Source organism: Bicyclus anynana, chromosome 18 (assembly GCF_947172395.1).
Source record: "Bicyclus anynana chromosome 18, ilBicAnyn1.1, whole genome shotgun sequence".
NCBI classification, from domain to species: domain Eukaryota; kingdom Metazoa; phylum Arthropoda; class Insecta; order Lepidoptera; family Nymphalidae; genus Bicyclus; species Bicyclus anynana.
The window spans coordinates 4,911,637-4,938,720 of NC_069100.1; the positions used below are offsets into that span (position 1 = coordinate 4,911,637).

Sequence of the window (27,084 nt, forward strand, 5' to 3'; positions counted from 1 at the left end):
GTTGCCTTGCGCTACCCTTCAGGCCGAAAAATATTTGCAGGATTATGAGCATTGAACATTGAGCATTGAAATATTCCAATATAAGCTTATTCTTGACTGAACTCATTTAGGGAAGTAGGTAGGTACTTTTGAGCACAGTCAATAGTATGTTATGTTATAATGGGGGTCTAATTCTACAAAGAGAATCTATTTCTGATTCTGTTTGCATGCACGCAATATTCGACATTTCAATAATACATATTGCTGAACAGTTTCAAAGCACTCCATGACTTTCTGGTTTAATGACTGACGTACGACTTTACAATCTACAAATTTCCTTTAACAGATATAATGGCAAAGATGGAGCAATCGATGCCAACTCTCGAAAGCATCCTCAACGAAGTGGACAATTTCGTGGAGTCAGATAAGACGTACAGCGAAGCGCCGCACATCATCGACGTAGTGCTGCCGTTGTTGTGCTCCTATCTGCCGTTCTGGTGGGCGCAGGGGCCCGATAACGTGACGCCCACTGCTGGGTAACATATAAAGACATACATTTGTTTTTAGGGTTCCGAACCTCAAAAGCAAAAAACTAAACCCTTATAAGATCACTTGGATGTCTGTCGATTTGTCTGTCTATCAAGACCCTTATTCTCAGGAACGTGTGGAGGTTTCAAGCTGAAATTCATATCAATCACTCAGGCCTACTTTGAGCTGTAAAAAATCGAACTTTTAAGCCAACGCAATCAAAAGATACATCCGTTGATGCTGCAAATTTTCGACACTCGGTAATCAAAACCTACAGGGTACGTCCCGTGAATTCAGTGTCTTGAAATGTACTAAGAATTTGTTTTTAATGTTAGAGGCCCGTGCTTGATCACGATCTCAACTGATGGAAAGTGATGTCAAAGATCGAACGGGTTTGCTTAGAAAACACCTTTTCCTTTTTTGTTTTGTTTTTTCAATCAACAATCGAGGGATAGTAGCGTCGCGATGCTAGTGTGAACCTAGAGCACAGACTTTCACGGGTCTCGGGGGGGGGGGGGGGGGCTCTTATAGCTTCTTTCGGTGGTTTCTAAGACTTCAGAAGTTGTAATGTCTTCTCTGAACCTTTTAAGATTCCCAAATTGTGAAAAGGGAATGTATTTATTTAAATATTAATTCAAAATCATAGCCATGCGTAAATAAAGAACGATTTAGGGTCGGTTGAAATGCCCTCGGTGTTTCTATGAGTAGACGGAAAAATAGTGCAAGCCGAATTTTTTAGTAGATATTTAAAAGACTTCGCGGTTATTTTTAAAACGGACTTCAGAACGCGGTACTTTGTCATTCATTGTAATCGTAGTGATTGGACCCTTAAAATTACAGAAACCACGTAACCATGGTAACAGCCGAACACATGAACCAACTGCTCAAGAACGTCCTCAAACTCATCAAGAAGAACATCGGCAACGAAAGTGCGCCTTGGATGACGCGGATAGCAACGTACACGCAACAGATCATCATCAACAGTTCCGAGGAGCTGTTGAGAGAGTCATTCTTGCCGCTGGCGGAGAGAGTGAGGAAGAGAACGGACACAATGTTCCATAAGGAAGAGAGTTTGAGAGGCTTTATTAAGGTAAGACTTAGTTTCCTTGTTCCTGTAATTGTTGACGACAATCAAATTGCACAGTTGATTATAGATGTTAAACCACAGAGCAACAATTCGCAGGGTATGCAAGACAAAGTCATACAGTGCGCTCTCCTGTGCCGGTCAACATGAGGCATAATAATTCCTAAAATGGGCTGCTACTAAATCATAAATGTATCTCTACTAATCCGCACGATAGATTCAGAGGTTCCCTTGGAATTTTCAAATTCAGAGCATTATATTATCAAAAAAAGTTCTTGTATCTCGTGAACTTTCTGATTTTCCAAATTGTTTCAAGCATATTAAAACGTACTTACCTTACGAAAAATAACAGATGTATACAGTCCAGCAGTAAATATACTCACCGACCCTCATTTGATTTCCGTATGCCCTCTCCTGTAATAAGGGAGGACCTGTAGTATGACCATAATTTTTTATATTTTTGAATCGTTTTGCGATTGTAGAAAGAGAATCGGCGTGCTACATGGCTACAGGCTCTGGTCCTGTAGTCGATTAAAATATGCTAATAATATTATGAATATACTAGCTGACGCCGCGCGGTTTCACCCGCGTGGTTCCCGTTCCCGTAGGAATACCGGGATATTATATAGCCTATAGCCTTCCTCGATAAATGGGCTATCTAACACTGAAGGAATTTTTTGAATCGGACCAGTAGTAGCTGAGATTAGCGCGTTCAATCAAACAAACAAACAAACTCTTCAGCTTTATAATATTAGTATAGATGATGATGAAATATGTTTCATCATTCATGAAATATATGCTGTTACTTATTTCGTTCTAGTCATCGACGGATGATACTTCTCAAGTGGAGTCGCAGATACAAGAGGACTGGCAACTGTTGGTTCGTGATATTTATTCCTTCTACCCGCTACTTATAAAGTACGTCGATCTTCAGAGAAACCATTGGCTTCGGAACAACGTGACAGGTACTAACACTTTTAGATTCCGTCTTATTCCACGTTTTTATATTGACGTTCATCCTTGTTAGAATATTGTTAGGCTAATGTTAGTAGGTATTTAATTTACACTATGGATTTTATTTACACTAAGATTTCCTTTGCAGTTTTGAACCTACCAACGCATTAAAATAATGTACTAAAACACATTTATGAACTTGAGGTTTATTTACGATTTATTATAAGTATAGATAGATGCATATCTAAATGTCAAAGATGCTCAGGCATTCATCTTAGGCATGAAGTAAAAGTATCTCGAGTAGCATCAAATGTGCTGTAACTTAAGTTAATTACTTCTCAGGTTGACACTTTTCTAATCGTAACTTTTAATTGTTTGTAAAATACAGAGGCAGAAGAATTATACAATCATGTGGCAGAGATATTCAACATTTGGTCCAAGAGTCAGTACTTCCTCAAAGAGGAGCAAAACTTTATTTCTGCTAACGAAATCGACAATATGGTAAGTGAATTAAATGTGATTAATGAGACAATCTTTTAACAGTTATGTTGTTTTATGGTGTCTATAAATTGGTACGGAAAGAAGTCTTCAATGAAAATGAGATTTTTTGACTTTATAATCTCTTCAAGTTAATTATTACGGCGGTTATTATTTGAGAAAAATAATTGATAACATCCATTATACCCTAAATTTATTTTAAAAAATTGTCAGATCGACTTTAATGGCCCATAAAAATTTTTGCCTTTAAAACTTTGACTACTTTTACTGTTAATTAAATTACTTCTAAAATATTCTCATTTGCTTTGCTCTGGACGTCTAGAATAGTTTATATACGCAGACAAATGAAGTTAAAATCCATTTCAGAGTGATTTTATGATTTTAATTCTTCTCCTGAATATTTTATCTTCTTGTATTATATTTAATGGAAATCTTGGACGATGTAGCGACTAGTATTTTAGGCTGTACACAAAGTATGTATTTCTCATTTTTACTGAAGATTTGTCATACAAGACACAGAGAACTTTCATTTCTATTTTTTTCTTAAAGGCTAAAAATAGCATTGAACCGCTAGAATCATACAGAGCCAAAATGTGCCGTCTTTCTTCAAATGTTACGTTTATTTTACTGTGTTAAGGTGAATGATCTATTTCCATGATTTTTCGTGTCCTCAAATATGTACGTTATAGATAACTTAGCATTACTGATCGACTAGTCTGTAAATGGTTATACTATGGATGGCTTTCCTAAATTTAAGGCAACACAATTTGAATGAGTTTTTAAGAAAAATATGCATTATATAATTCTATTTGACATATCGTGAATGTAATAATCTATAAAAATTAAAGCAGCATTTCATCAGTAACAACCCATATTCGGCTCACTGTTGAGCTCGAGTCTCTCAGAATGGGAGGCGCTTGGCCTTAATCCACCTTGCTGGCCAAATGTGGATTGGCAGACTTTAGAGAATTAAGAAAATTTTCATGTAAGGTTTTCTCACCATGATTTTCCTTCACCATTTGAGACACGTGATATTTGATTTCCTAAAATGCACATAACTTTTTTTTTTTTTTTAATTCTTTACAAGTTAGCCCTTGACTACAATCTCACCTGATGGTAAATGATGATGCAATCTAAGATGAAAGCGGGCTAACTTGTTAGGAGGAGGATGAAAATCCACACCCCTTTCGGTTTCTACATGGCATCGTACCGGAACGCTAAATCGCTTGGCGGTACGTCTTTGCCGGTAGGGTGGTAACTAGCCACGGCGGAAGCCTCTCACCAGCCAGACCTAGACCAATTAAGAAAATCTCAATCGGCCCAGCCGGGGATCGAACCCAGGACCTCCGTCTTGTAAATCCACCGCGCATACCACTGCGCCACGGAGGCCGTCAAAAAAATAACTGAAAAGTTGGAGGTGCATGCCCCAGTCCGGATTCAAACCTTACCCTGCGAATCGAAGGTAGAGGTCATATCCACTGGGCTATCACGTCACGTTTGAGGGCAGAAAATTTCAAGGAATAGATGTATGCAATGTTTTGACATTCACCTCATGTTTCGCTTTCGTTTGTCACGCCTAGGTGTTGATTATGCCTACTGCAACTCGAAGAGTTACCACCGTTGTTGACGGGACGCCACAAGGTGGAGGAAAGGTAATGTCTATTTGCTTCTAACTCTACCGTCGTGCATAACTTCTAGTAGTTTCTCTTGTCATTATATTTATTAAGCCTCTTTAAATCGATAAAACCTAGAAGTTCGGCACGACTTTTGCTTATAATAACACTCGGTTTTTCTTCGTTTGTATGTTATGTGTACCTACTGACAGTTATTCATTATAGCTTTTTTAGACTTTTTGGCCATTTGCTAGAAATAAATTAATTTATATTTTCTGGTTGAATTAAGTCCTGTTGGTATTCCAAATTTAATATTTTTATTACCTTTTATTTAACCTACCTTTTACTAGTGGCAAAATAGCATTGCAAGGTCTATCATTAAATGATTAAAAATAGAAGTTGCTTCACCTTTCTTTGGTAGGCATTGCTATTGATTAAGTATTTATTATTTTATATTTTTAGTTTTACTATTCCTATTTACGCACACACAAACACACAGAGTTATGTATATTTTGCGTTTAACACACACATTTACTTACATACACATTATTCAGTATTCACGCAATACATACTCATATTTATAGTAATCATAAACGCTTCTAAAAGTAGCTAGTTTGACATGTAGTTAGTACTAGAAATTTAACGGAAAAATTTGATAAGCCGAATGAGTTACGTAACTAATAACTGTAACATTCTAAATAACGTGTTTATTCATGAGTATCTTTAGCAATGTCTTTATTTTGTAAAAAAAAATATAACCATGCAAACATTCTACTAAAGTTATGAACATCCCATTTTGCGGAAAACTATTATTTAAACCGTATCCGACTCAAATCCTTAATTGCACAATATAACCCTAACCATAGTAATCTTTATGACGACATAGATGTTCTCAGATTACCATAAAGTTCTTAAATCATATTGCAATAAAAGTATAGATAGTTACTGTTTGCCGCGTGTGGTAAGAAGGTAAGGTGGCAAAGTAAAGCGTGTTTATCGATCGCCGTTTACTGTTCAACTGTTTTAATATAACTAAATACATTGGGTTAGTAATGTGCTGTTGAGTGGTTAGTATCGACATGTGCGCGCCACATGTGTGTCCGCACATGTTAACTGACAATTTGGTACGTTGTAAACTTATAGATAATCTACGAACTAAATATTAATGTGGATACGCTAATAATGATTAAACAATAATATTTGTATGGATAACGCTACAACTGCACTTTAAAATGGAATATCTAATTTAATATCGCTGCTTCAAATGTTACAGAAGAAGAAGAAGCACCGCGACAAGAAGCGTGACAAAGACAAGGAGGTGCAAGCGTCACTGATGGTGGCCTGTCTGAAGAGGTTACTGCCGGTCGGTCTGAACCTCTTCGCGGGCAGGGAGCAAGAACTGGTGCAGCATTGTAAAGATCGCTTCCTGAAGGTGAGTTTACGTTGATATTGAATTTCTCGCATATTTCTCTTAATGTCAAATGTTCCCGTAATTGTTGATTCAATTCAATACGATTTTGTTTTATAAAAAACTTACAGGGCTTGTCTGGAACTTACTACAGTAATTATCGTCATATATCAACTAATTTACACTAAATCTAATATAGCATACCTTAACTTTAATATACCCCCTGAATACTACATGAAAAGATCCCGATTTTAGCTTTAGGATTAGCGTAACCAGACACAATAACTTAATCTTTAAAAATTGTTTATTTTTGTGTTCTGTTTCTTTTCTACCTGTAGTGTCATATTATCACTGATAATTCCATTCAGTACACATCACAACTTGCTAAAACGAAACTACACAAATTACAGAAAATGTCAGAACAAGACGTAGCGGAATTCGCCAAAATCCAACTAACGTTGCCTGACAAGATAGACCCAGCGGACGAGATGTCCTGGCAGCATTACCTGTACAGCAAACTGGGCTCCAAGAGCAAAACGACCATAACTGTTGAGACTTCAGAGAACAAGGCCAAGATCATAGATGACACTGTGGAAAGGATAGTGGCTATGAGCAAAGTGCTGTTTGGATTGCATATGGTGAGTCTTTAGATCTTTCAAAACTATTTTATTGTTATTAGTCATATCTGAAACTATATTTTTAATACGAGACAGTCAAAGATGTAGAAATCCGCTAAACTCGTTTTTGATCGTTCGTGGCTAATATAAGTTAGATCATTGCTTTGATATACTCGTAGTCCAGTTTAGGCTTGGACCATACATATCGCTGAACGGTTATTTGTTCCGCTGCGGTGCTGCGTAGAATCCAGTATGAAATCTTGGACCTTTATCTTATCATTATTTGAGATCGCAGTTAAAAGATATAGAGAGAGTAAAAGATGTCTAATATGAAAATCCATGGTGTTGGAATAGAGACTACACACCGGAAACCGTAATAGTTGGTCGACTCACCACCAGGTGGACTGATAACATCAAGCGAGTCCCAGGAAGTCGCTTGATGCGTCGGCTCAGCACCATGGTATTTGCTAGTCCCTGCATAAGGCCTATGTCCTACGTTCATCGACTAACATAGTGATGGCGATGATGATAAATGAAAATAAAAAATAATGGTTTACTAATGTAACTCCTAGATCGACCACCCTCAACAAATGAGTAAAAACGTCTATCGCTCCGTGGTGTCGATACAACGCAAGCGCGCCGTCATCGCCTGCTTCAGGCAGACTTCGCTACATTCCCTGCCCAGGTTGATTGGATGCCGTGTGACTGTTAATTGACCTTAATATGTTTTGTGTTTTCTATACTAATCATTGACAGCATCGTCAGGATTTGATAGCCCACCCAGTAGAAATAGCCCGCGTTGTCGACCAGTGGAATCTAAAATATCGCTTTTTCTTTCGTTGCAAAGAAAAAAATATAGATAATGTTTAGGGAAGGGATATTTTTGATGCTGCCTCTATCGATAATATGTCTTTGTCTTCACGAGACATCCACTGAATTCAAACTTTGTTTGAATTTGAATAAGGAATATGCATGTGATCACCATAGCTATATTTAATCTGCTCGTTAAACCATATTATAATCCATTTATTAGATTTTGAAATTACCCTGAGTGAAAAAATTAAGTCTAAAAATTGGGTTTTACTGTAGCCAGTTACCTTGGTAATTATATTCAGTGTATATAAAGAGTGTGTTTTTTCTTTTATTGTATACATAGATGGAAATGTTTGGTGTTGTTTTTTTTTTCAAAACAATGTATAAATCTTGAACTAGCATTAATTACGGCATAACTAGACAATGTGTTGTGGTCTAGATGTGATGTGATGTGATCTAACACTGTGAGACGTATGCATGCTGCTTTGGATTAACAAGGCGACAAAACCGACACAGCGTCCTAACAACTGGAAGAGGATACTGTGCGCTGCGCGGAAACGGGCTGCCATAGCTTGTTTGAGGTCGACGCATCTGTATAAAATCAGTCGGTAAGATTGCAAATCTAAGTGGAAATTAGATATAAAGATATTAGCAAATTTAAGTGGAAATTAGATATAAGCATATTTTAGAAATGTTAACTGAATTATACTATTAAACGTAGAATAACAAGACTAGCAACTTAAAGTAAAACTTTCTATTTAAAGTATTTTGTATAATGAAGGTGATGGGACAAACAGACAGCCCATTTTATGATAGATGGAAAACTATCACCTGTAACGAGGAACATTCCGCAGGGCATGCTTGAAACCTTTAGGAAAACACCGTATTCTCAGGGAAAGCTATGAAAAGAGCAGTTTTACTTTTTACTCGTCAGTTTAGGTTCACAACCGAATAACCGACAAAGTCTTCTTTAAAATATTAAAGACAAATATGTGGAACGCAAAATCTGATCTTTTTGTCAATTTTACAGACATCGAGTCTGTAACATCTTCGCCCGAACTTACTACGAGTTATGGTTAGAAGAAGAGAACATCGGTCAAGAGGTCATGATCGAGGATCTTACGGTAAGTTGAAAAACAACATTATACTATTTTTTGTGTCCAATGTGTATCCCCATACCATATTCTCTCTTTTCTTAAATGACTTCAAGTGCCATCTCCTCTCAAAATTTGGAGACCATTACAGCTACACTATCTTTAGAAGCAGCAAATCTGAAGAACAATTTTGTACTGAACCGCTCTAGGAGAATTTTGAGCCTTGAGTTTACATTTTGCCTTGTATACTCAAGATGCAGGAATAAAAACTCTTTGTTTATAAGATTTCAATCTACTACTAGATTTCGTTCTCTACCGAGATTTTACGACTGTGTGTCATTGTTTACAGCAATCGTTCGAGGATGCAGAATTAAAAAAGACTGATACGGTGGAGGAAGAAGGCAAACCTGACCCTCTCACACAGCTCGTCACGACTTTCTGCCGCGGCGCCATGACTGAACGCTCTGGAGCATTGCAGGTATTACAATATTTTTGAAGTGATATCTTCTTTAGGCACATTTGGTCTCTGTACCGACTCTTAAATCTATGCATTGGGTATACTTAGGAAGAAGAAAAGCGCTAAAATTCTTCATGGAATTGGTTTTGTAAACATGCCATCACTCTAATGTTATAAAAGCCGAATGTGTTTGTCTAACTAAATGTATGTGTATAGTTCCTACTCCCTTAGTCTGCAACTACTGAACCAATTTGAATAACATTTGCAGTGGAGATAGATTATAATTTAGATCTACACTTACACTACTTTCGAAAAAAATTAAGTTTCCTGCGGGATTTTTGAAAGACATATGTTTACGGGTATAGAGTCGTGGGTGTGCGAACAAATGAATGTATAAAGCATAAATGGATAATAAAAAATCGGTTTCTTTGTATGTCACAACACTGACACAAACATATTTTGTGTACAGGAAGATCCGTTATACATGTCGTATGCGCACATAATAGCCAAGTCGTGCGGAGAAGAAGAAGAGGAAGGCGGAGAGGAAGAAGAAGAAGGTGGAGAACCTGAAGGCGGTGAGGAAGAGGGTCGTGCGAGCATACACGTAAGTAGTGTTAACTGAAGCTAAAATTGTTTTATTGAAAGCAAAACAATTAACGACACTGTGAAAACAATTTTGTTGCATGCAGAAAACTATGGAGACGTTTATGGTATGTATGATATAAATTTTTAAATTATTACATTTTTTTCTGTTAATTCTCAGAGGATTGTACAAAAAGTTTACTATGTTTATCATAAATGTAATATTACAAAGCATAAATATTGTTTCAATGAGAAATTATAGGTTGTCCAATCATACATTTATACCCTCTTTATACTTCCTTAATTTAATTTTTTTTACATTGTTAGTTAGCTTAGGTCCTATGTTCCTTGTTGCGGTAGTTTATGAAATGTTCCCGTGGCTCAGTCATCAGGCGGCGAGTCGGAACACCGTGGGGTTTTAGTCAGTTGAAGTCCGACATAACCTAATTGCCTCCCCGTGGCGAGAAGGTATCCATGAGGATTTCCCCACGTTAAAAAAAAAGGTCCTATGTTCCTTTCTTGAATTTCACATAATCCAGTAGTTCAAAATGTAATAAAGAGCCGCAATAAATTGTAAAGGGCGATGGAAAACAATCTTCATTACATCTTACCTTGCTGTGTGCCGGATAAGTTTTGATCAAATGTACGATTTAGAACACTAATAAGAAAATTAATTTAGTTCTATCCAGTATCCAAAAAAACGTCTTGAATAATTGAATACTTGCCAAAACTTGCAGTATAAATCAAGGGAATCACAATCACACAATTTGACTTTCACAAAAACCACAACTGAAGTTTCGATTAAATCTAAGCTTTACCATAACAGGAACAAGAAATGGAGAAGCAAAAGCTTTTGTTCCACCAAAAGCGACTCGCAAACCGCGGCGTGGCTGAAATGGTGCTACTGCATATATCCGCGTCAAAGGGCCTGCCCAGTGACATGGTCATGAAAACTTTGCAGCTCGGCATCTCAATATTGAGGGGAGGCAACATTGATATACAGATGGTAAGAAGATAGCATTACTGGAGTCAGAAACCTCAGAAACAGACCTATAAGTGTGTTAAATTTGTAAACTAACCTACAAAAATAAATGGTACCCATATTGATTTTTTGGAATGGCCTAAATCCGCTCAAAAAGTTTTCACTCCATTCTTTCATTTACACCCATAAAAATTATAGCTAGACTTTATTGTAAACTTTTTAGGAGAAACATTTTAATTATTTATTTAACGCCGAATTAGTCTTTGCAATATTACCAGATGATAAATAACTATGATAAAAATGAAGTACTAAGACATTTTTAATAAAATCATTTTTGTCTTTTTCGTCAACCAGGGTATGCTTAATCATCTGAAAGACAAGAAAGATGTTGGTTTCTTCACATCAATTGCCGGTCTGATGAATTCGTGCTCTGTCCTCGACTTGGACGCCTTCGAAAGGAATACTAAAGCAGAAGGTAAGTACCTAGAATTTCATGAAATGTATCCGTTATTTGCCCTATTCCTGATATATGATACCATAAATGTGACTGACTATATATTTCAATGCTTTATTAATCAGCCAAAAATGGCTGAATAGAGATGGTTAAACTTCAACATAACATGGTTTTTTATTGTTTTTCGAATTTCACCAGTAAACTATTTTTAAAGGATTAGTTGAATTGAGATCACAATTAGGAAGTTTTATCCAAAATAAGCAGTTTCTATTATCTTAAAGTACAGAAATACTTTTACATTTCTTTTAATTGATGAATTTATTCTAGTATCATTTTAAACCATATTTGTGTTTGTATTTAGCTTCTTCAGCTTAAACAAACCTCATTCCGCTTTGACATTCCTTTAATTTGTTCAGGTCTTGTTTCTTCAAAGACCGTTAACGTTCCAAAACCGTAAGTAAGGCAAGGCAGGAGCCGAATGTAATGTCGATGTGATACTCGATGTTCCTATGTCTCTATCTTCTGCTTTTGGGATTATTGTCTTATCAAAAAATTGTTAGAAGACCCAAGTATTTGTATCTTTTTCTAATTAAATTTAAGTATTATTATTATTAACTTTTCTTGATTTGTCAAGTTTATTATGATTGTAAAAAAAATTATCTACAGAATATCTAATTTTTTCTATGATAGAATATAGAACTGAATATTTTCAGGAATTATGACTCGCCTTGCCTTACCTATTGTATTTCACCTACACTATCTTTTTTATCAATTTTTATAACGTTTTCACCTTCTAGTCATACTGAATGGAAAATCATCCGTTTACATTTTTTGCATTACCAAAAAAAAAATTAAATAATCGATTCAATTTATTAAAATAAACTTTTAGATTAATCAAATCGGGAGACAGGAAGGGAATCATATACTTCTTAGTTATAGGAATTTCAACAAATTCAAATGCAACAGGCATTAAAAAAAATTGCAGCTAATCATTCCTCACCGCCCATACAAAAATCTTCAAACCTATGTTTAAACATATCCTTAAATTATCTTAACTTTGTAGCAGTTTTCAAGATTCAGAGGATTTTCATTTCGCTTAATTCAAATTATCAAGATTTACGTTAGAGACATCTTTTAGGCAAGCACGCTCCAACTTAGACTGCATTACTGCTTTCCATCAGGCATAATTGTAGTCAAGCGCAAGTCTATCTTTCATATAAAAAGAATATTGGAGAGAAACGGTCATATAATTAAAAAAAACGGCAAATAGGTATTCTTTAAAGAAATATTTAAAAACGCTCAAAATAACGCTCCATGTGAACTTAGCGCGCATCTACTAACATGCACCTATTATGTCGGTGTGATGCTATCATCAATAAGTGTAAAATATAATAACTTTACGTTATATTCATTTGTTCACATTCTTCTTGTAGGACTCGGGGTGGGTCTCGAAGGGGCGGCAGGAGAAAAGAACATGCATGATGCTGAATTCACTTGTGCGCTGTTCCGATTCATACAGCTGACTTGTGAAGGTCACAACTTGGGTAAGTCATTATGTAAAAGTGTTTTATTTTGTGATGAGGGTTTTGTTTTAGGAACAAGAAATGAAAAAAAAAATGTTTGCTTTCATAGAGAAATGATATATTGTAAATACCTAATTAATTAATATTTATATTATTAGGTACTTTATTATAATTTATTATTTAATTACTATTTGTATATTATCTGTGTATTTTAAATGGGTGTATAACCTGAAATAAAGAATTATTATTATTATTATTTGCATTGAATGTAGGTGTAAGTTGATAGGCATATGCGCGTTTTTAATTTTTGTATGCACGTCGTAAAGTCGTACGTAAAGGAATGCCGCACAGAAGAAAGGCTTTGCTAAAATATTCCGATTGAAGCAGGGAGGCGTATTTATGTTTTGTATTGTTGACGCTCCTTCACTTTCAACACAGATTTATAACGCGTTGATAAATCTTAGTAGTAGGTAACTAAAACAAAACCGAAATCGTCATGATTGTGTGGATGCCTTGACTAAATCGGTCCAACGGGCTGGAAAACTATGGTCCTTTTCCCTTTGACTTGGCTCTGCACCACCAAATGCTCAATCGAACCTTAATTTCTTAGGATGAGGCTAAAGAACTTTAATAGACATAACCTACCTTAACATAATTGAATTTTGTGATCTGAATCTTCTATTACAGAGTGGCAGAACTACCTTCGTACCCAAGCTGGTAACACGACCACAGTAAATGTGGTCATTTGTACAGTCGATTACTTGTTGCGGCTACAAGAGTCTATTATGGACTTCTACTGGCATTACTCCAGTAAGGTGGGTATTTCTTTTGATAACAACAATTAGGTTTTATCTCGTTCTTTAAACTGTTTTATTAGTATCGTTATAGTTATCGTGAGGAAGGTAAATATTCAGAATAGTCTTGCATTCTATAGATTATTAGCTTTCTAAATAACCTATTAAGCATGAAATTGTGGATAAAGGAGTATTTTTGATGTGTACAAATAACATTTAGGTATATAAACTATAAAAATCACGCACTAGAAAAAGCACAATGTTGATCGAGCCTTTATCAGGTGTACTGGCGACATCAAGCGAAACGCAGGCATACGCTGGATGTAGGTGACTGAGAATCGTCATGTTTAGAAGTCAAAAGGCCTATGTCCTGCAGTGGACGTCCATCGGCTGATATAATGATGATTGTGAAAGAATTGAGGAATGTTTAACCGTATTTAATTGATCGTCATCAGGAGCTCATCGACCCAGCGGGCAAGGCGAACTTCTTCAAAGCCATCGGCGTCGCATCTCAAGTGTTCAACACCCTCACTGAAGTCATCCAGGGCCCGTGTACACAGAATCAACAGGCCTTGGCTCACTCCAGGTAGAACTTATGTTATTTTAACATTATATTATACTAGCGAACCCGGTCAAGCTTCGCCTTGACTTATGTGCACTTATTCCCTATCCCGACCCTACTCCTACCCTACTGCAATCTTACTCCTACCCTACTCCTACCTTACTCCTACCCTACCCCGCCCTTACCCTACCCGCACCCCTACCCTAAAAGAGTCGCAAATAGTCTACATACAAATTTTTAGCTTTCTACCTTAAAAATTGCGGAATGCTTCATATAAACTTCCACCCTCTCACACACACACGCACACACACACACACACACAAACACACACACACACACACACACACACACACACACAAACACAAGTGTAGTGTATTATTTCTAAATTACGGTAATAATTATTATTGGCATCAAGTTTATTTTATAGTCTTAATTGGAACGCGCTTGTCTATAAGATGCCTAGACACTCTTGCCGTGAAGGTGATTAAATAACTATATACGTGGCGTAACATATACGCCAGAAGGATACTTTAACACATTTCTTTACTTGCTCATCGGGAATTGTGAGATTGCCTTTTACAAATTTGTTACATTATTCTAGCTCTGTGTGGTAATGGGCAATCAACTGGTAAATATTACCAACTAAAGTGTTTTTCAGATAGCATGGGTACGGTGACATATCTAAAACGAACTGTAGCGTTTTTAAATCAGCATAAATGCAATATCTTTGTCTTAGGTTGTGGGATGCAGTGGGCGGTTTCCTGTTCCTGTTCTCTCACATGCAGGACAAACTGTCCAAGCACTCGTCACAGGTTGACTTGCTGAAGGAACTCCTCAATTTGCAGAAGGACATGATCACTATGATGTTGTCTATGCTTGAAGGAAATGTTGTCAACGGTAAGCCATTATATTTTATATTTTAAATTATAATATAGGGAGCTTCAACTCTCGGTCGCTAGCACCGCCCGCATTTTAGCTTACGATGCATTGCATGAACAAGTTCATGAAAAAGGGCCCACACGGTTTGGAAATAAGTGAGTACAGTATGTATGTGAATCATTTTTCTTTCAACATAAGATTTTTGTTAAATATTACGTGTTTTCTAAATTCGAATAATCTCTATGTGCTCTGTAACTCAGTGAATAGTAGTGCTAAAAGAAACTAAAATATTGCACAGTTAGATGTCTCAACTAGTCAGTCTGCAACTAGAATGTTGATATGTTTGTATTTGCCCTAACACTTGGTTCTACCTGAACCTGGTCTGTAAATAGCACTTTAAAAGTTGGTTACTCGAATCACTTTCTACGCTAGTGGGTAAAATAATCATTTGCCCTCCGATTTCTAGCTGAAAAGGACGATATTTTTGTACTTTCCAGGCACAATTGGTAAACAGATGGTAGACACACTAGTGGAGTCTGCTTCTAATGTGGAACTGATTCTCAAATACTTCGACATGTTCCTGAAGTTGAAGGACCTGACCACGAGCGCCAGTTTCAAGGAAATCGACGCAAACAGCGACGGCTGGGTGCTGCCCAAAGACTTTAAGGAAAAGATGGAACAGCAGAAAAGCTATACGCCGTAAGTTATATCAATTAATAAGACGTAAACGCGTTCATTAATCCCGCGTGATCCATGGATTTTTTGGGGATAATAGAAGCCTGTATTTTGCGTAATAATCTCTTCTATTTACAAGTGAAAGTCTCAATAACATTGAAAAAATACATAACTGTTCAAAAAATACCCAGTAATATAGTAGCCAGGACAAACAGAAAGACAGACGAAAATTAAAAAAAAATCGATTGTGGCTCAAACGGTGAAGTAAAAACATCGTGAGGAAACCTGTATACTTGAGAAAGTCTGCCAATCCGCAATTGGCCAGTGTGGTGCACTAAGGCCTAATCCCTCTAATTCTGAGAGGAGACTCGTGCTCACCAAATGAGTCGTTGTTAATGATGATGATGATGTTGTGGCTTAGTACGAGTATTATTTAAGTAACTGTAGGCACTAGAAAAAATAGTTGTTTTGAAATTATTCAATTTTATTTATATGTATTGATTACTTAGGTACACATTTACGATTTTTTGGCTTTTACAGAATCTTAATGTTTAAGTAACTGTGCACTATCTGATTTGTAATATTTCTACAATTAATAGGTAAAAAAATTTGAAATTCTTTCAGAGAGGAGATAGAGTTCCTCCTAGCGTGTTGCGAAACTAATCACGATGGTAAACTGGACTACCTGGGCTTCTGCGACCGCTTCCACGAGCCCGCCAAGGAAATCGGCTTCAATCTTGCTGTCCTACTCACGAACTTATCGGAGCACATGCCCAACGAACCCAGGTAAGACTAGTCAACAGGCTTAAATCATTCCTCAACAGCGCTGTACGTTACCTGGCAACTGGGTGTAAACCATAGTAATGGGGTAACAGGACTGATACAAGTGTATCAACCTCAAAACACCACCCACCCTTGTGTGTAAACCACACATTCTTTTGAGTATCTAAGGCGAAGTCTACGTGTCACAGGAGACACACTTATAGAGTCATTCCACCCTTACCTTCATAGTTTTAAGTTAAGAAAATTAATAAATTAAAACAGCCACCGGGTTCCACTCCAGCAAAACTACTGGGCTCTTCTGAACTCCTTGGTAACGCTCCTTTAACTTTCTTAATATAAAATTCCAATGCTCAACTAACTTAGCTTGTGGTATAGTCTTGACTTCTGACAATTTCCAAAAAATATCAAAAATTCAAACGTAGGTCAGAGTCTCGATTTGATCCACGTCATAAATAAATGGTTTCCTGTCTAGACTCGCCCGATTCCTGGAAACCGCCGGCTCCGTCCTGAACTACTTCGAGCCCTTCCTGGGCCGCATTGAGATCATGGGCGGCTCCAAGAGGATCGAGCGCGTGTACTTCGAGATCAAGGAGTCCAATATAGAGCAGTGGGAGAAGCCACAGATTAAGGTATGTCAAATGTACTTTTGAACAGCAACTGTTGAATTTGTTATCGGTGAAATTTGCATTTTGAACTGAATAGATTACTCTTCAAAAGTTCTAAGTGACTTGTGACCACAGATGTAGGGTTAAGGAGCTCCATTTAAATATATTAACATTCCCCTTTTTCGCTCATGTTCTCTCTGCCCAACCGAAGGGCAACTGGCACCAAAGTATGAAAACTATATCCAAGCCGTACAGAAATAAAATGGAGTTGAATAGACAAATGAACTCTACCTTATGATAGTAATTCTAAAAGTAAGTTAGGGTCGTAATTCTTGTGGCATTGTCATATTTTTCAATGTTGGGAATCGAAGCCACAACGTTGGATAAAGAAAGCAGGGTCACTACGCATCTTGTTCATCAAATAATAATGATTCAATTCGTAACAACTGTAGCTGTTATATTACGATATTTCGCCTAAGTATCGACTTTTATATTGACTGTAATTTTTTACTCCTACATGCTGGTTATGTTTACCATTTAAATCTATTTATTTAATTTTAAATATCTTTATTGAAATAAAACATATATAATATGTGGAACATACAAAATTTTTAAACTAAGAATAAAATTAAGTGCAAGATGCGATCTAGTTTGGTTATTGTATGTAATTTTTCACAAACTATGTGAGGTTGTGCCTTGTTTCCTTTTATATGACCATAATAGAGCACTTTGGATACCAGTTCTAATATAGAAATAAATGGAAATAATAGAAAAAAAATCTCCATAAGGTAAATTAACAAAATGTTATTTCTCACAGGAATCCAAACGCGCGTTCTTCTACAGCATAGTTACAGAGGGCGGTGACAAGGAGAAGTTGGAGGCGTTTGTCAACTTCTGTGAAGACGCCATCTTTGAGATGACGCACGCGTCCGGTCTAATGGCCGCGTCAGAAGAATCGGCTGGAGGACCGAAGAACAGAGAAGCGTATCATGTGTACATGGGAGATGATGAAGAAGAGAGGTGAGACTTACAGCGTTGATGTATTTATTGAAGTTCATACCCACTTCCCTTACACAAGAGCCTTGATAGCCCAGTGGATATGACCTCTGCCTTCGATTCGGAGGGTGTAGGTTCAAGTCCAGGGCATGCACCTCAAACTTTTCAGTTATGTGTTTCTCAAACGATGAAGGAAAAACATCGTAAGGAAACTTGCATACCAGAGAATTTTCTTAATTTTCTGCGTGTGTGAAGTCTGCCAATTTGCATTGGGCCAGCGTGGTGGACTATGCCTAACCCCTTTTATTCTGAGAATTGACTCGAGCTCAGAAGTAAGCCGAATATGGGTTGATAACGAAGTGTTTATTTTATCAGAAACACATGGTGAACTCACAAACGATAAAACAATTGACACTTTGTTTTGTGATGTGTGACGTCATACATACAATTCGAAAGTTACTTTATAGACATATAATGTATAATTATTGTTTACCTGTATTTTATTATTACAGGTCAAATTATAGCTTACTGCATACCTACTCGTGCAAGTTAAAATTCCGTTAAAAGTATAAAATTCCGAATTACGATTTTTCAGAGCCGGCAAGGATCCATTCCGTCGTGGTTTCCAATCAGTCAAGGACGGCATCTCCACGGCATTCTCGTCTCTATCCCCTTCTAACATAAAGCAGAGAATCGCAGATCTACAGCAGATGCCACCCGCGGAACTTTGCGTCGGCTTCTTCAAGATGTTCTTCTATCTCTTCTACTATTTGGGCTACGGTGCTGTTGTTGTTACCAGGTGAGTTGTTGTTGGTATAGTGTAAGAGATTGTTGTTCAAAATTATCACGGTGGATATGCGAAGAAATTGGTTTATCAGGTATAACTAGGAACAACACATTAGATACTTGCATAAGAGCACGACTCACTTTGAAATTTTTTTTAAATGTATCTCAAATTAAAATTGATAAAATGAAAATATATTTACCGATGGTATATTATATTCGTAGCTATCGACAAACAGAGGTGAAAGTTGTGTTTGGCATTTAAATCTAAAATAAATTAACAGATATTTTTAAGTCTCTAGAATCAAACAGTATAAATGAAAAACCATTTATTTTAGGTCATGTGTCTCTAGACTAAACTCGAAAATTAATCAAAATAATGTCTCATTTCACGCAACATCATGGCACACAGTCATTGGTAAATTGCATCAAAAGTACTAGAATATGTGAATGTATTTTTATCATAATCAATCGTCGTATTTGTTTTCCAAGATTTCCACAGCTTTCTTTATCCTTCCTGTAATAGTTGAAGACGGTTCTTGTAGTGGTTATTACGTCCTTAATTCGAATAATTTGCGTTTTTTAGCATTTTCCTTTTTTTACTATAAAGCCCTATACCAAATAAACATGGCGGTGGATACTTGACTACGAATGAGTGTAATTACGAAGATCTCTACTTACTAACTCCAATTTTAACTATGCTTTGCAAAATGTGCTATCTTACGTAACTTCTATCTAATCTATGAACGTTGATTGCATTTACCTACGCAGCGCGATTCCAGGATATACCCACCTTATATTTTCTCTCGCACAAAAGTATGTGCACCTTAATGCACTTTCCAGAAATTTCCTATTTTTTTTCTACTTATTTTTCACACTGCCACTTCACCGTAAATGACTTGCGTTTATAATTACTTTTCTTCTGTTGTTAACTGTATTTCCTTCTTAGTATAGAATTTAACAAAGTAATTCTGGGATGTGATTCTCTATGACAAATTTGAAATTCCTCACAATCTTAAATTAGACTTCATTTTCATAGAGGATCCAGAGTCCAGACTGATTATTATTATTTGTGTGTAGAATTTGTTTTGTGTTAGTACAAGAACTTAGCTTGTGCTTATGTGATAACATTTTTGCAACTGAAGTAGGTAGGTAATCGTAAAATATGGAATGTTGGATCTAACAATTGATGTAATGAAGTAATATAACTATGGTAGTGTTAAATTAAGTGAATAATTACTTACATGTATGTGTATTTATAGATTTAGTTATCACAAGGAACTGCCATAAAATGAGTAGATACAAGGGTCTTCTACTAATCGCATTTTTGCGCATGCCCACGACCATCGAATGTTACGAATTTGTATTCCCTTACTCGTTGTTTTTTATAATATGAAAGCTATTCAATTGATTTAACATCAGTAGGTACGTGTTTTATTGTTGCTACAAAAATCAACTTACTTACTGTGGACGTATTCCTAGAAAACGCGTCCTCCATGTATTCGATCTTTTTTATAAAAGTTAGAAAACCATTAATTCACTACTCTATGATTCAGGTATGTCTTCGGTGTACTTCTGGGCCTGATGCGCGGGCCGGTGTCAGACGAACCGCCGCCGGAACCGACTGAGGAGGAGAAAATCGGTCAGTTGAAGCTATCGCTTCTACACAGAACACTGCCACAAAGTAAGGACGGACATTGTATTACGTGTGGGGTACCTGCTGCGCTTCAGCTATGCGTTCAGTCACTGGATCTTATTAGCTTACTTTCCAAAAAATAAAAAATAAAAGGATTCCAAGGTCACAGTCTATAAGTTTCTATAATCAGGAAACTTTTCTAATATAGTAATTTTATTGTGTACCAAATCGTTATTTTAATTACCAAGATTGTGTACCAATACCAATAGACTAGAATTTTGTGAAATTCAATAGACTTAAGTCTATTGAATTTCACATCACTAATATCATTATTCAGTCTATTATTTATTTTATATTCTAATATCGCATTTCATATCGTCGACATTTCTTTACTTTCGATATACGTACCTACATTTCAAAGTCATATTTTGGTCAGTTTGTAAAATTGTATTTCATTGGATTCTAATATCGTAATTTATCTACCTATTCATTATTATAATTTCTTTTCAGTTGTTCCATTTTTGAATGTATTGAATATTTCCAAGACTAAACGGACTTTAGTGCTTTAATCATGAAGCTGCCATAAAAAGAAGGGTTGTTGCTGTTATATTGGCAACAGATTAGTAACGGAGCCCCTTAGGGTTGCATATTGTCACCATTACTTTTTAATTTCTTTGTCTATCATAGAATAAACTTGAATCATGGGTATATGGGAAAGACAAAATATTGATAGGATGTGCTTCCGGAATAAAAAAACTCACTACAATAGCACAGAAGTAAAAGGTCTATCAACACCGTAAAACCAACATAAAACTAAATCCCTATTGATGCTTTAAACCTAAACTGACTGACTAAACTTTCAAACTCTCATAATAGTTAAGGATCTCAGTGACTGAAGGCATTTACAAGGACTACCAAACTAAATCGCCAAAGCAGGTTTAACAAAATTTTATTAATATTAATTGGAACATTTTATTTGCCAAAATTTCTTAATCTATTTATATAAAAATAACATTAAATTAATATTTAACAAAAATCTGCTTATGGATTAACAGGTAACATGAATTATTTTACTATCTACACTACACTTACACAAAAAATAATACAGCTATGGCAATTAAGTTGTACATAATAAATGGATCTCTTAAACCGATCTAAAATTATATAAAAAAAGGTAGAATTAGTTTCTACCCTTTTATAAAAACATTATGAAAAGAATACCTTGAATTTTATACTTGTCAATTTGTTTGAGAAATGTTTCAGGGTAAGCTTCTTCTTGAGAGTTTATTCGAGCCACATTTTACAACGGTCGTACCCCAACTTATCAAAATTTCATCACAAACGGATGAATGTTAAAGAAACGCACGCAGAACCATAATATGAAGCATTAACTTATTCAAATTGTTTATTGTTGACCTAAGTTTGTATATTTATAAGGTAGTAAATACTAAATCCTTTAATTACCTTTTAGCTTCAAAGAACTGATTTTCAAACAAAACTTTTTATCTAGAAGAAGTTCCTAGACTTTGCTAGTCCTTCACTTCACTTAAGGCGTTGAAGTCACTTATAGAGGTAGTGTGTTATAGACCTCTATACCTCAGATTTTTATTTCTCACTATTTGCTCCTTAATAGGTTTCCTAGAACTATCAACCAACCCAGGGTTTGAGGGACAGAAAATTGTTAAGGACCAAAACGTCTCGCATGTCTCCTATGAGACCCTATCCTCAGGATGCTAAGACTCATGGAGAGTTAGCCAGACATTGCATTTCCTTATGTTAACATCTTTTCCTCTTCCTTTTCTCAATTTTTATCTCGTCATAAAAGTAGACTACTTTAATTTATAGATCCTTTGTCTCTCAGGTCCTATAAGACATTTGCCAGCGTTGCCGGCAGCAGATGATACGGGACAGATGCAAGTGTCTGCTTTCGGACTGGATATCACTAAAGAAGACAATGGCCAGTAAGTTTTACGTTTTGTACTGTTTTATAACTATGTCCACATAGAAATGGAGGATATTTTGTTAAGAGTATTCTCGGTAAAAAAGACGTGACAAACATTTTGCAATTTTTTATTTATTGCGTTTATAACGGAACGTAAACAGAAAAAGTACTAGACGCGTTAATAGAAAAAAAAGAAAACAACTTGTGCATGGAATCTGTAGAGAAACGAGACAAGGCGATTTGATATTCAGTCATATGATGCGTGGCCATTTTTGCAGTCCTTTCGGTCGTCTGACTAGTTGTCAGATGGTTTAGGGTTATACTACTATGTTGTGATTTGAAAATCACGTCAAAATCAATGTCAAATTTATATGCCTTTTGACGAATAACGGCACGTTAATCAGTGGCCCATTTCATACTCCTCTCGATTCCAGTAACTCGATAACTTAATAATTTGAAATGTGTTTCAATTTTCTATTCATCGATAAAGAGAAAGAGTACACAATAAAGTTTTTAATAAATATAATCATCATCATATGATTGCCGATGGACGTCCACTGCAGGACATAGGCATTTTATGGGGACTTTCAAACATCACGATCCTGAGCCGCTTGCTTGATGAAGGCTGATATCGCCAGTGCACCTGGTGAGGGTGAATATACCTATAGAAATAAATGAACTGTACAGGATACAAGTAAAACCGCACGAGTCACCCAGCACGTCCACTCCATCATCAGGCGAGGAGGCGGAACAGTCTCCCGACGAAGGTGCTGAACATACAGAAGATCAGCAGCCGCCCTCTCTGATAGATCTTTTGGGGTAAGATTTGATTTATTGGGAATATCTCTCGCAGAATTCATATTTCTTTCAGAAAATCAATCATTTAATTAATATATATAATAATATAATAATAATACGTTTTTCATTAAAGGTTTTTTGAGATATATTTGTTTCGTATCATCCAATAAAGTTGTAAAACCGACTAATGTCAATAGGCTGTAATTATTCAGATCAACAGCAAATTAACGAATAACCCAGCTGATTCTGTTGCCCTTCTTCCAGATGAGACTACGAGTTGTACTGTTTTAGATGCTTTGTCAGTTACTATTAACAACAATTTGAGAAGTACACAATAAAACCGAGGGATTTCCCTATAGGGGATGAGTTTTAGAAAATACTATTCCATTTTATTTTCTAATTGCAGAGGAGAGCAAGCCAAGAAGCAAGCTCAAGAACGTATGGAAGCTCAGGCAATACAACAAGCTGCAATGTCATCTATTGAAGCTGAAAGCAAAAAGGTATGTTGCCATCACCTTTCGTATAAGTTTTTATTTTTATTTTAACCAGACATGGTTCAATTCTGAGAGGAGGCGAATATCTTGCATTCCCCATGGATTGGTCGTGGAGTCGATAGGGTTTGTACAGCATAGTGTAGTGCCAACAGGAGTATACAGTATGTAACAGGAGTAACACTATCACTCCATTGCCCCTAGCACTAAGTAGATTTTTTATAGTCAATAGGCTTGCACTTTGACTACAACCATGTCTGATGGAAAGTAATGATGAAGTCTAGAATGGAACGCGCTTGCCTAGAAAGCCTATTCACTTTTGCGTTAAAGAAGATGTAGACGTCTGTCTCTGCTGCTGTCTGTCACACGACTGACTTCCCACTTTCGTGCTCGATCTATAAACTTGCCAAAATGTGGGTATTCCACAAACACTACAATAATTATGCTGATACTGTTAGCAGGCGGTGCAAGGTCCCGCGCCCTCCGCTCTGTCTCAAGTGGACCTGTCACAATACACTAAGCGCGCCGTGTCCTTCCTCGCGAGGAACTTCTACAACCTGAAATACGTCGCTCTCGTGCTGGCGTTCTGCATCAACTTCGTGCTGCTGTTCTATAAGGCAAGTCGCTAATTCAAAATGATCATCACTTAGACCTTATGCAGTGATGCCTTATGCAGGAGACGATCTTAGCGAGTCGTTCCTCTCCACGCTACTTGATCTACCCCCTACATTATAGCAGAGCTTTTGTGCTCGCCTTGCCATTTTTTATAGACGGAAGGATTAAATTCTTTTACCACTAAAAAGTCATGTCATTTGTGAGTGTCATAAGCTATATTTCATCCCTGTATTCTCAAAGGAACGGGAAATATGCGTTTGAAACCGCGAGGCATCGGCTAGTTGCATATAAACAGAGCAACACTTTGGAAGGCAAGCAAAGAACACGTCCTATAAAGTGAAGCCACCGGTGTCCATCAACCTGAGATGTTGATCCTCATGTGCCTGTAATTACATTAGCAACCATGTTCAGATAGGAACATATTAAGGATGTATGACGGCTGAAATAAGCATAGCATTAGTACTTGCCCGAACTGGGCCAAAAAGTTCTGCTACTACTAAAAGCTGCTGATATAAAGGAGCGCATATTCCAATCTATTGGGATGTTTTCGGGGAGTTTTGAAAATGGGTGTACTTATAGATTTTGGGTTGATCTTTTCGAATTTACATTTTTCCACCTCGAATTCATGCCGTTTCCGGGTGTCACTTTGGAAATATGGACGATATCTCCTTTTCGAGTCATTTTACGATAAAAAAAACATGTATGTACAATGTATTTATTTATTTATTTATATAATGCACGCCAACAATACACATGTTAAACGTTAAAACATAAAATAACACATATTAAAGAGTTCTGATATGCATATAAACAATAGGCGCACATAACATTTATATAATTATATGTCAACACTTAACTAATTATAATATGTCAAATTTATAGGAAGGATTAAATGTCAAAATTAATTATTACCTAATTTAAAATTAATAAAATAGTATACAATTTTAAAACAATAGCTTAAAGAAGAAAACTTAACTTAATTAAATACAATTTTTAAATGTACATACACAATAAACTATATAATATAATATAATAAATATAACAAATAGAAAAAATGTATGTAAAGGTAGATAGCCTCAAATGACTACGAGTACTACAGAAACATACATATTTTGTTTACATTAAAGATTATGACAGATGTTGATTAAACAAAGTTTCGCTTAATCTTTACCTTTGAACTGAAACCAATATTTATTTTGACCATATGAAATTATATATAGTTTTGAATATTTATATTCACACTTTTCAATTCAAATTAAAACAATGTAAATTTTTCAGGTATCCACATTGGAGGTGGAACGCAGTGAGGGTTCAGGAATTGGGGACATCATCAGCGGATCTGGATCGGGACAAGGCTCCGGCGGGAGCGGTGATGGTACGCATTGTAGAATATATATCATCAATTTTAAAAAACTTAATTATTTCTTTCAAAAAATCCCGACTGAGCAACAAAAAAATAATTAACAAAATCGGCCCAACCGTTCATGCTTGTTGCATGGCTAAAGGAAATTGAGATTTATTAATATTTGTAGAGATGATAATAATAATAAAAAAAAAATTAACAAAGGTTTCAAAATTATGTCATTGATAGTAAAAAATAAAATAAAAAACAGAACTAAATATTGTAATTAAAATAATTGACAGGCAGGCATCTAAATGACGATGATAAATGGGAATATTGGTCGTATTATAAAAAAATATGGCAAATATTCTTTTTTTAAAAGAAAAAAAAAATATTTTTTTCCCTGCTCGTGTAAGTGTCATAGGCAGTGGCGTGCACTTTATAGATGCAAAAATGCACTGCCTATCCTGAGACTGAACACGAGTCCGTTTTGGAGATGGAATTTTTATATACAATTTGTAGGCATAGTGTATACCCTTCTTAAGTGCCATGTGCACGCCACTGACCATAGGCTCCATACTGGGACGAGCGCAGAAGTATCGCTAATGGGGCCTGAAGGTGAAAACAGAAGATGCGGGCGGAACGACTCTAAAGGCGTCTCCTCTGAGACTCAAGACTTCCGCTTTTCGGGACGTCCTGGAAGGGTGTTTTGGTTAATGATGACTGTTTATCAAATTAGGTGGTAGCGGCGAGAGTGAGGAGGAAGATCCTCTAGAAGTGGTGCTCATAGACAAGGACTTCTTCTACATGGAGCACGTCATCAACCTTGCCGCGGCGATGCACTCTATCGTGTCGCTGGCTATACTCATCGGCTACTACCATCTGAAGGTACGAGGAATGAGACGTAGACTTAATATTCCATGGATTTGTTTGGGATTTCAGATGAATATGCATTCCATGGATTTACTTTGCTGGTGACATAGGCGTATATAGCGGGCGGGCCGGGTGGGCCGGGCCCACCCTAGAATGGCCAGTGCCTATTCTAGAATTCTGGGCTACCGATTTAAATTCTATGATAGACGCCAAAATACAAAATATACAAAGAAAAATCAATAAAATCGTCGTACCGTTTCAGAGGCCAGCGTCCACAAACATTGTAAACGATATTTCTATAATGAGTGTCGACTCTGTTCAGCGGTATGTCGGACCCAGGCCCATCTTAAGGGGCCAGCTTAAGGAGGGCCTGGGCCCACTCTAGGAAATAATCCTAGATACGCCAATGACTGGTGTTCGATCCATCGTGTGTTAGAATGAAAAATCCCGAGCAGAGCCTGGGAATTGTGACCCGGGTTTAAAGGGCCTCTTTCAGACACGTGACTTACTTTTAATGTTCGTTTTGTTCTCCGTGGCCAGCCAAATTTTAAATCGCGCACTACGAACAGTTCTTGGAGAACGAAAAACCAAAAAAGCTTAACAGATATTTGGAATTCTTCAGAAAATCGACTGGACTTAACTGAATCATGTCTTAACACATATTACATGTATAGATACAAATTCAATGTTCGACCAACATTCTTATTCATTCATTAAGATAATC

General features: G+C 36.4%; 1 protein-coding gene across 18 annotated transcripts in view; it reads left to right on the plus strand.

The window, feature by feature from the left end:
* LOC112049806 (ryanodine receptor) overlaps nucleotides 1–27,084 on the plus strand; it is a 143,918-nt gene that overhangs the window by 109,304 nt on the left and 7,530 nt on the right. For 5 of the 18 annotated variants that reach the window (XM_052887091.1, XM_052887093.1, XM_052887099.1 and 2 more), the window contains 29 exons: nucleotides 326–515; nucleotides 1,348–1,597; nucleotides 2,412–2,556; nucleotides 2,934–3,046; nucleotides 4,624–4,695; nucleotides 5,930–6,088; nucleotides 6,475–6,702; nucleotides 7,254–7,366; nucleotides 8,525–8,618; nucleotides 8,938–9,066; nucleotides 9,515–9,649; nucleotides 10,454–10,633; nucleotides 10,964–11,084; nucleotides 12,497–12,607; nucleotides 13,274–13,401; nucleotides 13,836–13,966; nucleotides 14,679–14,839; nucleotides 15,319–15,520; nucleotides 16,121–16,282; nucleotides 16,752–16,908; nucleotides 17,702–17,904; nucleotides 18,476–18,679; nucleotides 20,220–20,347; nucleotides 22,161–22,260; nucleotides 22,929–23,060; nucleotides 23,446–23,539; nucleotides 23,992–24,147; nucleotides 25,424–25,520; nucleotides 26,227–26,375. In XM_052887091.1, the coding sequence (XP_052743051.1) occupies nucleotides 326–515; nucleotides 1,348–1,597; nucleotides 2,412–2,556; nucleotides 2,934–3,046; nucleotides 4,624–4,695; nucleotides 5,930–6,088; nucleotides 6,475–6,702; nucleotides 7,254–7,366; nucleotides 8,525–8,618; nucleotides 8,938–9,066; nucleotides 9,515–9,649; nucleotides 10,454–10,633; nucleotides 10,964–11,084; nucleotides 12,497–12,607; nucleotides 13,274–13,401; nucleotides 13,836–13,966; nucleotides 14,679–14,839; nucleotides 15,319–15,520; nucleotides 16,121–16,282; nucleotides 16,752–16,908; nucleotides 17,702–17,904; nucleotides 18,476–18,679; nucleotides 20,220–20,347; nucleotides 22,161–22,260; nucleotides 22,929–23,060; nucleotides 23,446–23,539; nucleotides 23,992–24,147; nucleotides 25,424–25,520; nucleotides 26,227–26,375 (4,244 nt within the window). Of the gene's footprint in view, nucleotides 1–325; nucleotides 516–1,347; nucleotides 1,598–2,411; nucleotides 2,557–2,933; nucleotides 3,047–4,623; nucleotides 4,696–5,929; nucleotides 6,089–6,474; nucleotides 6,703–7,253; nucleotides 7,367–7,992; nucleotides 8,103–8,524; nucleotides 8,619–8,937; nucleotides 9,067–9,514; nucleotides 9,650–9,734; nucleotides 9,756–10,453; nucleotides 10,634–10,963; nucleotides 11,085–12,496; nucleotides 12,608–13,273; nucleotides 13,402–13,835; nucleotides 13,967–14,678; nucleotides 14,840–15,318; nucleotides 15,521–16,120; nucleotides 16,283–16,751; nucleotides 16,909–17,701; nucleotides 17,905–18,475; nucleotides 18,680–20,219; nucleotides 20,348–22,160; nucleotides 22,261–22,928; nucleotides 23,061–23,445; nucleotides 23,540–23,988; nucleotides 24,148–25,423; nucleotides 25,521–26,226; nucleotides 26,376–27,084 lie in introns of all 18 variants that reach the window. The other 13 variants (XM_052887094.1, XM_052887096.1, XM_052887098.1 and 10 more) reach the window with 8 other exon arrangements.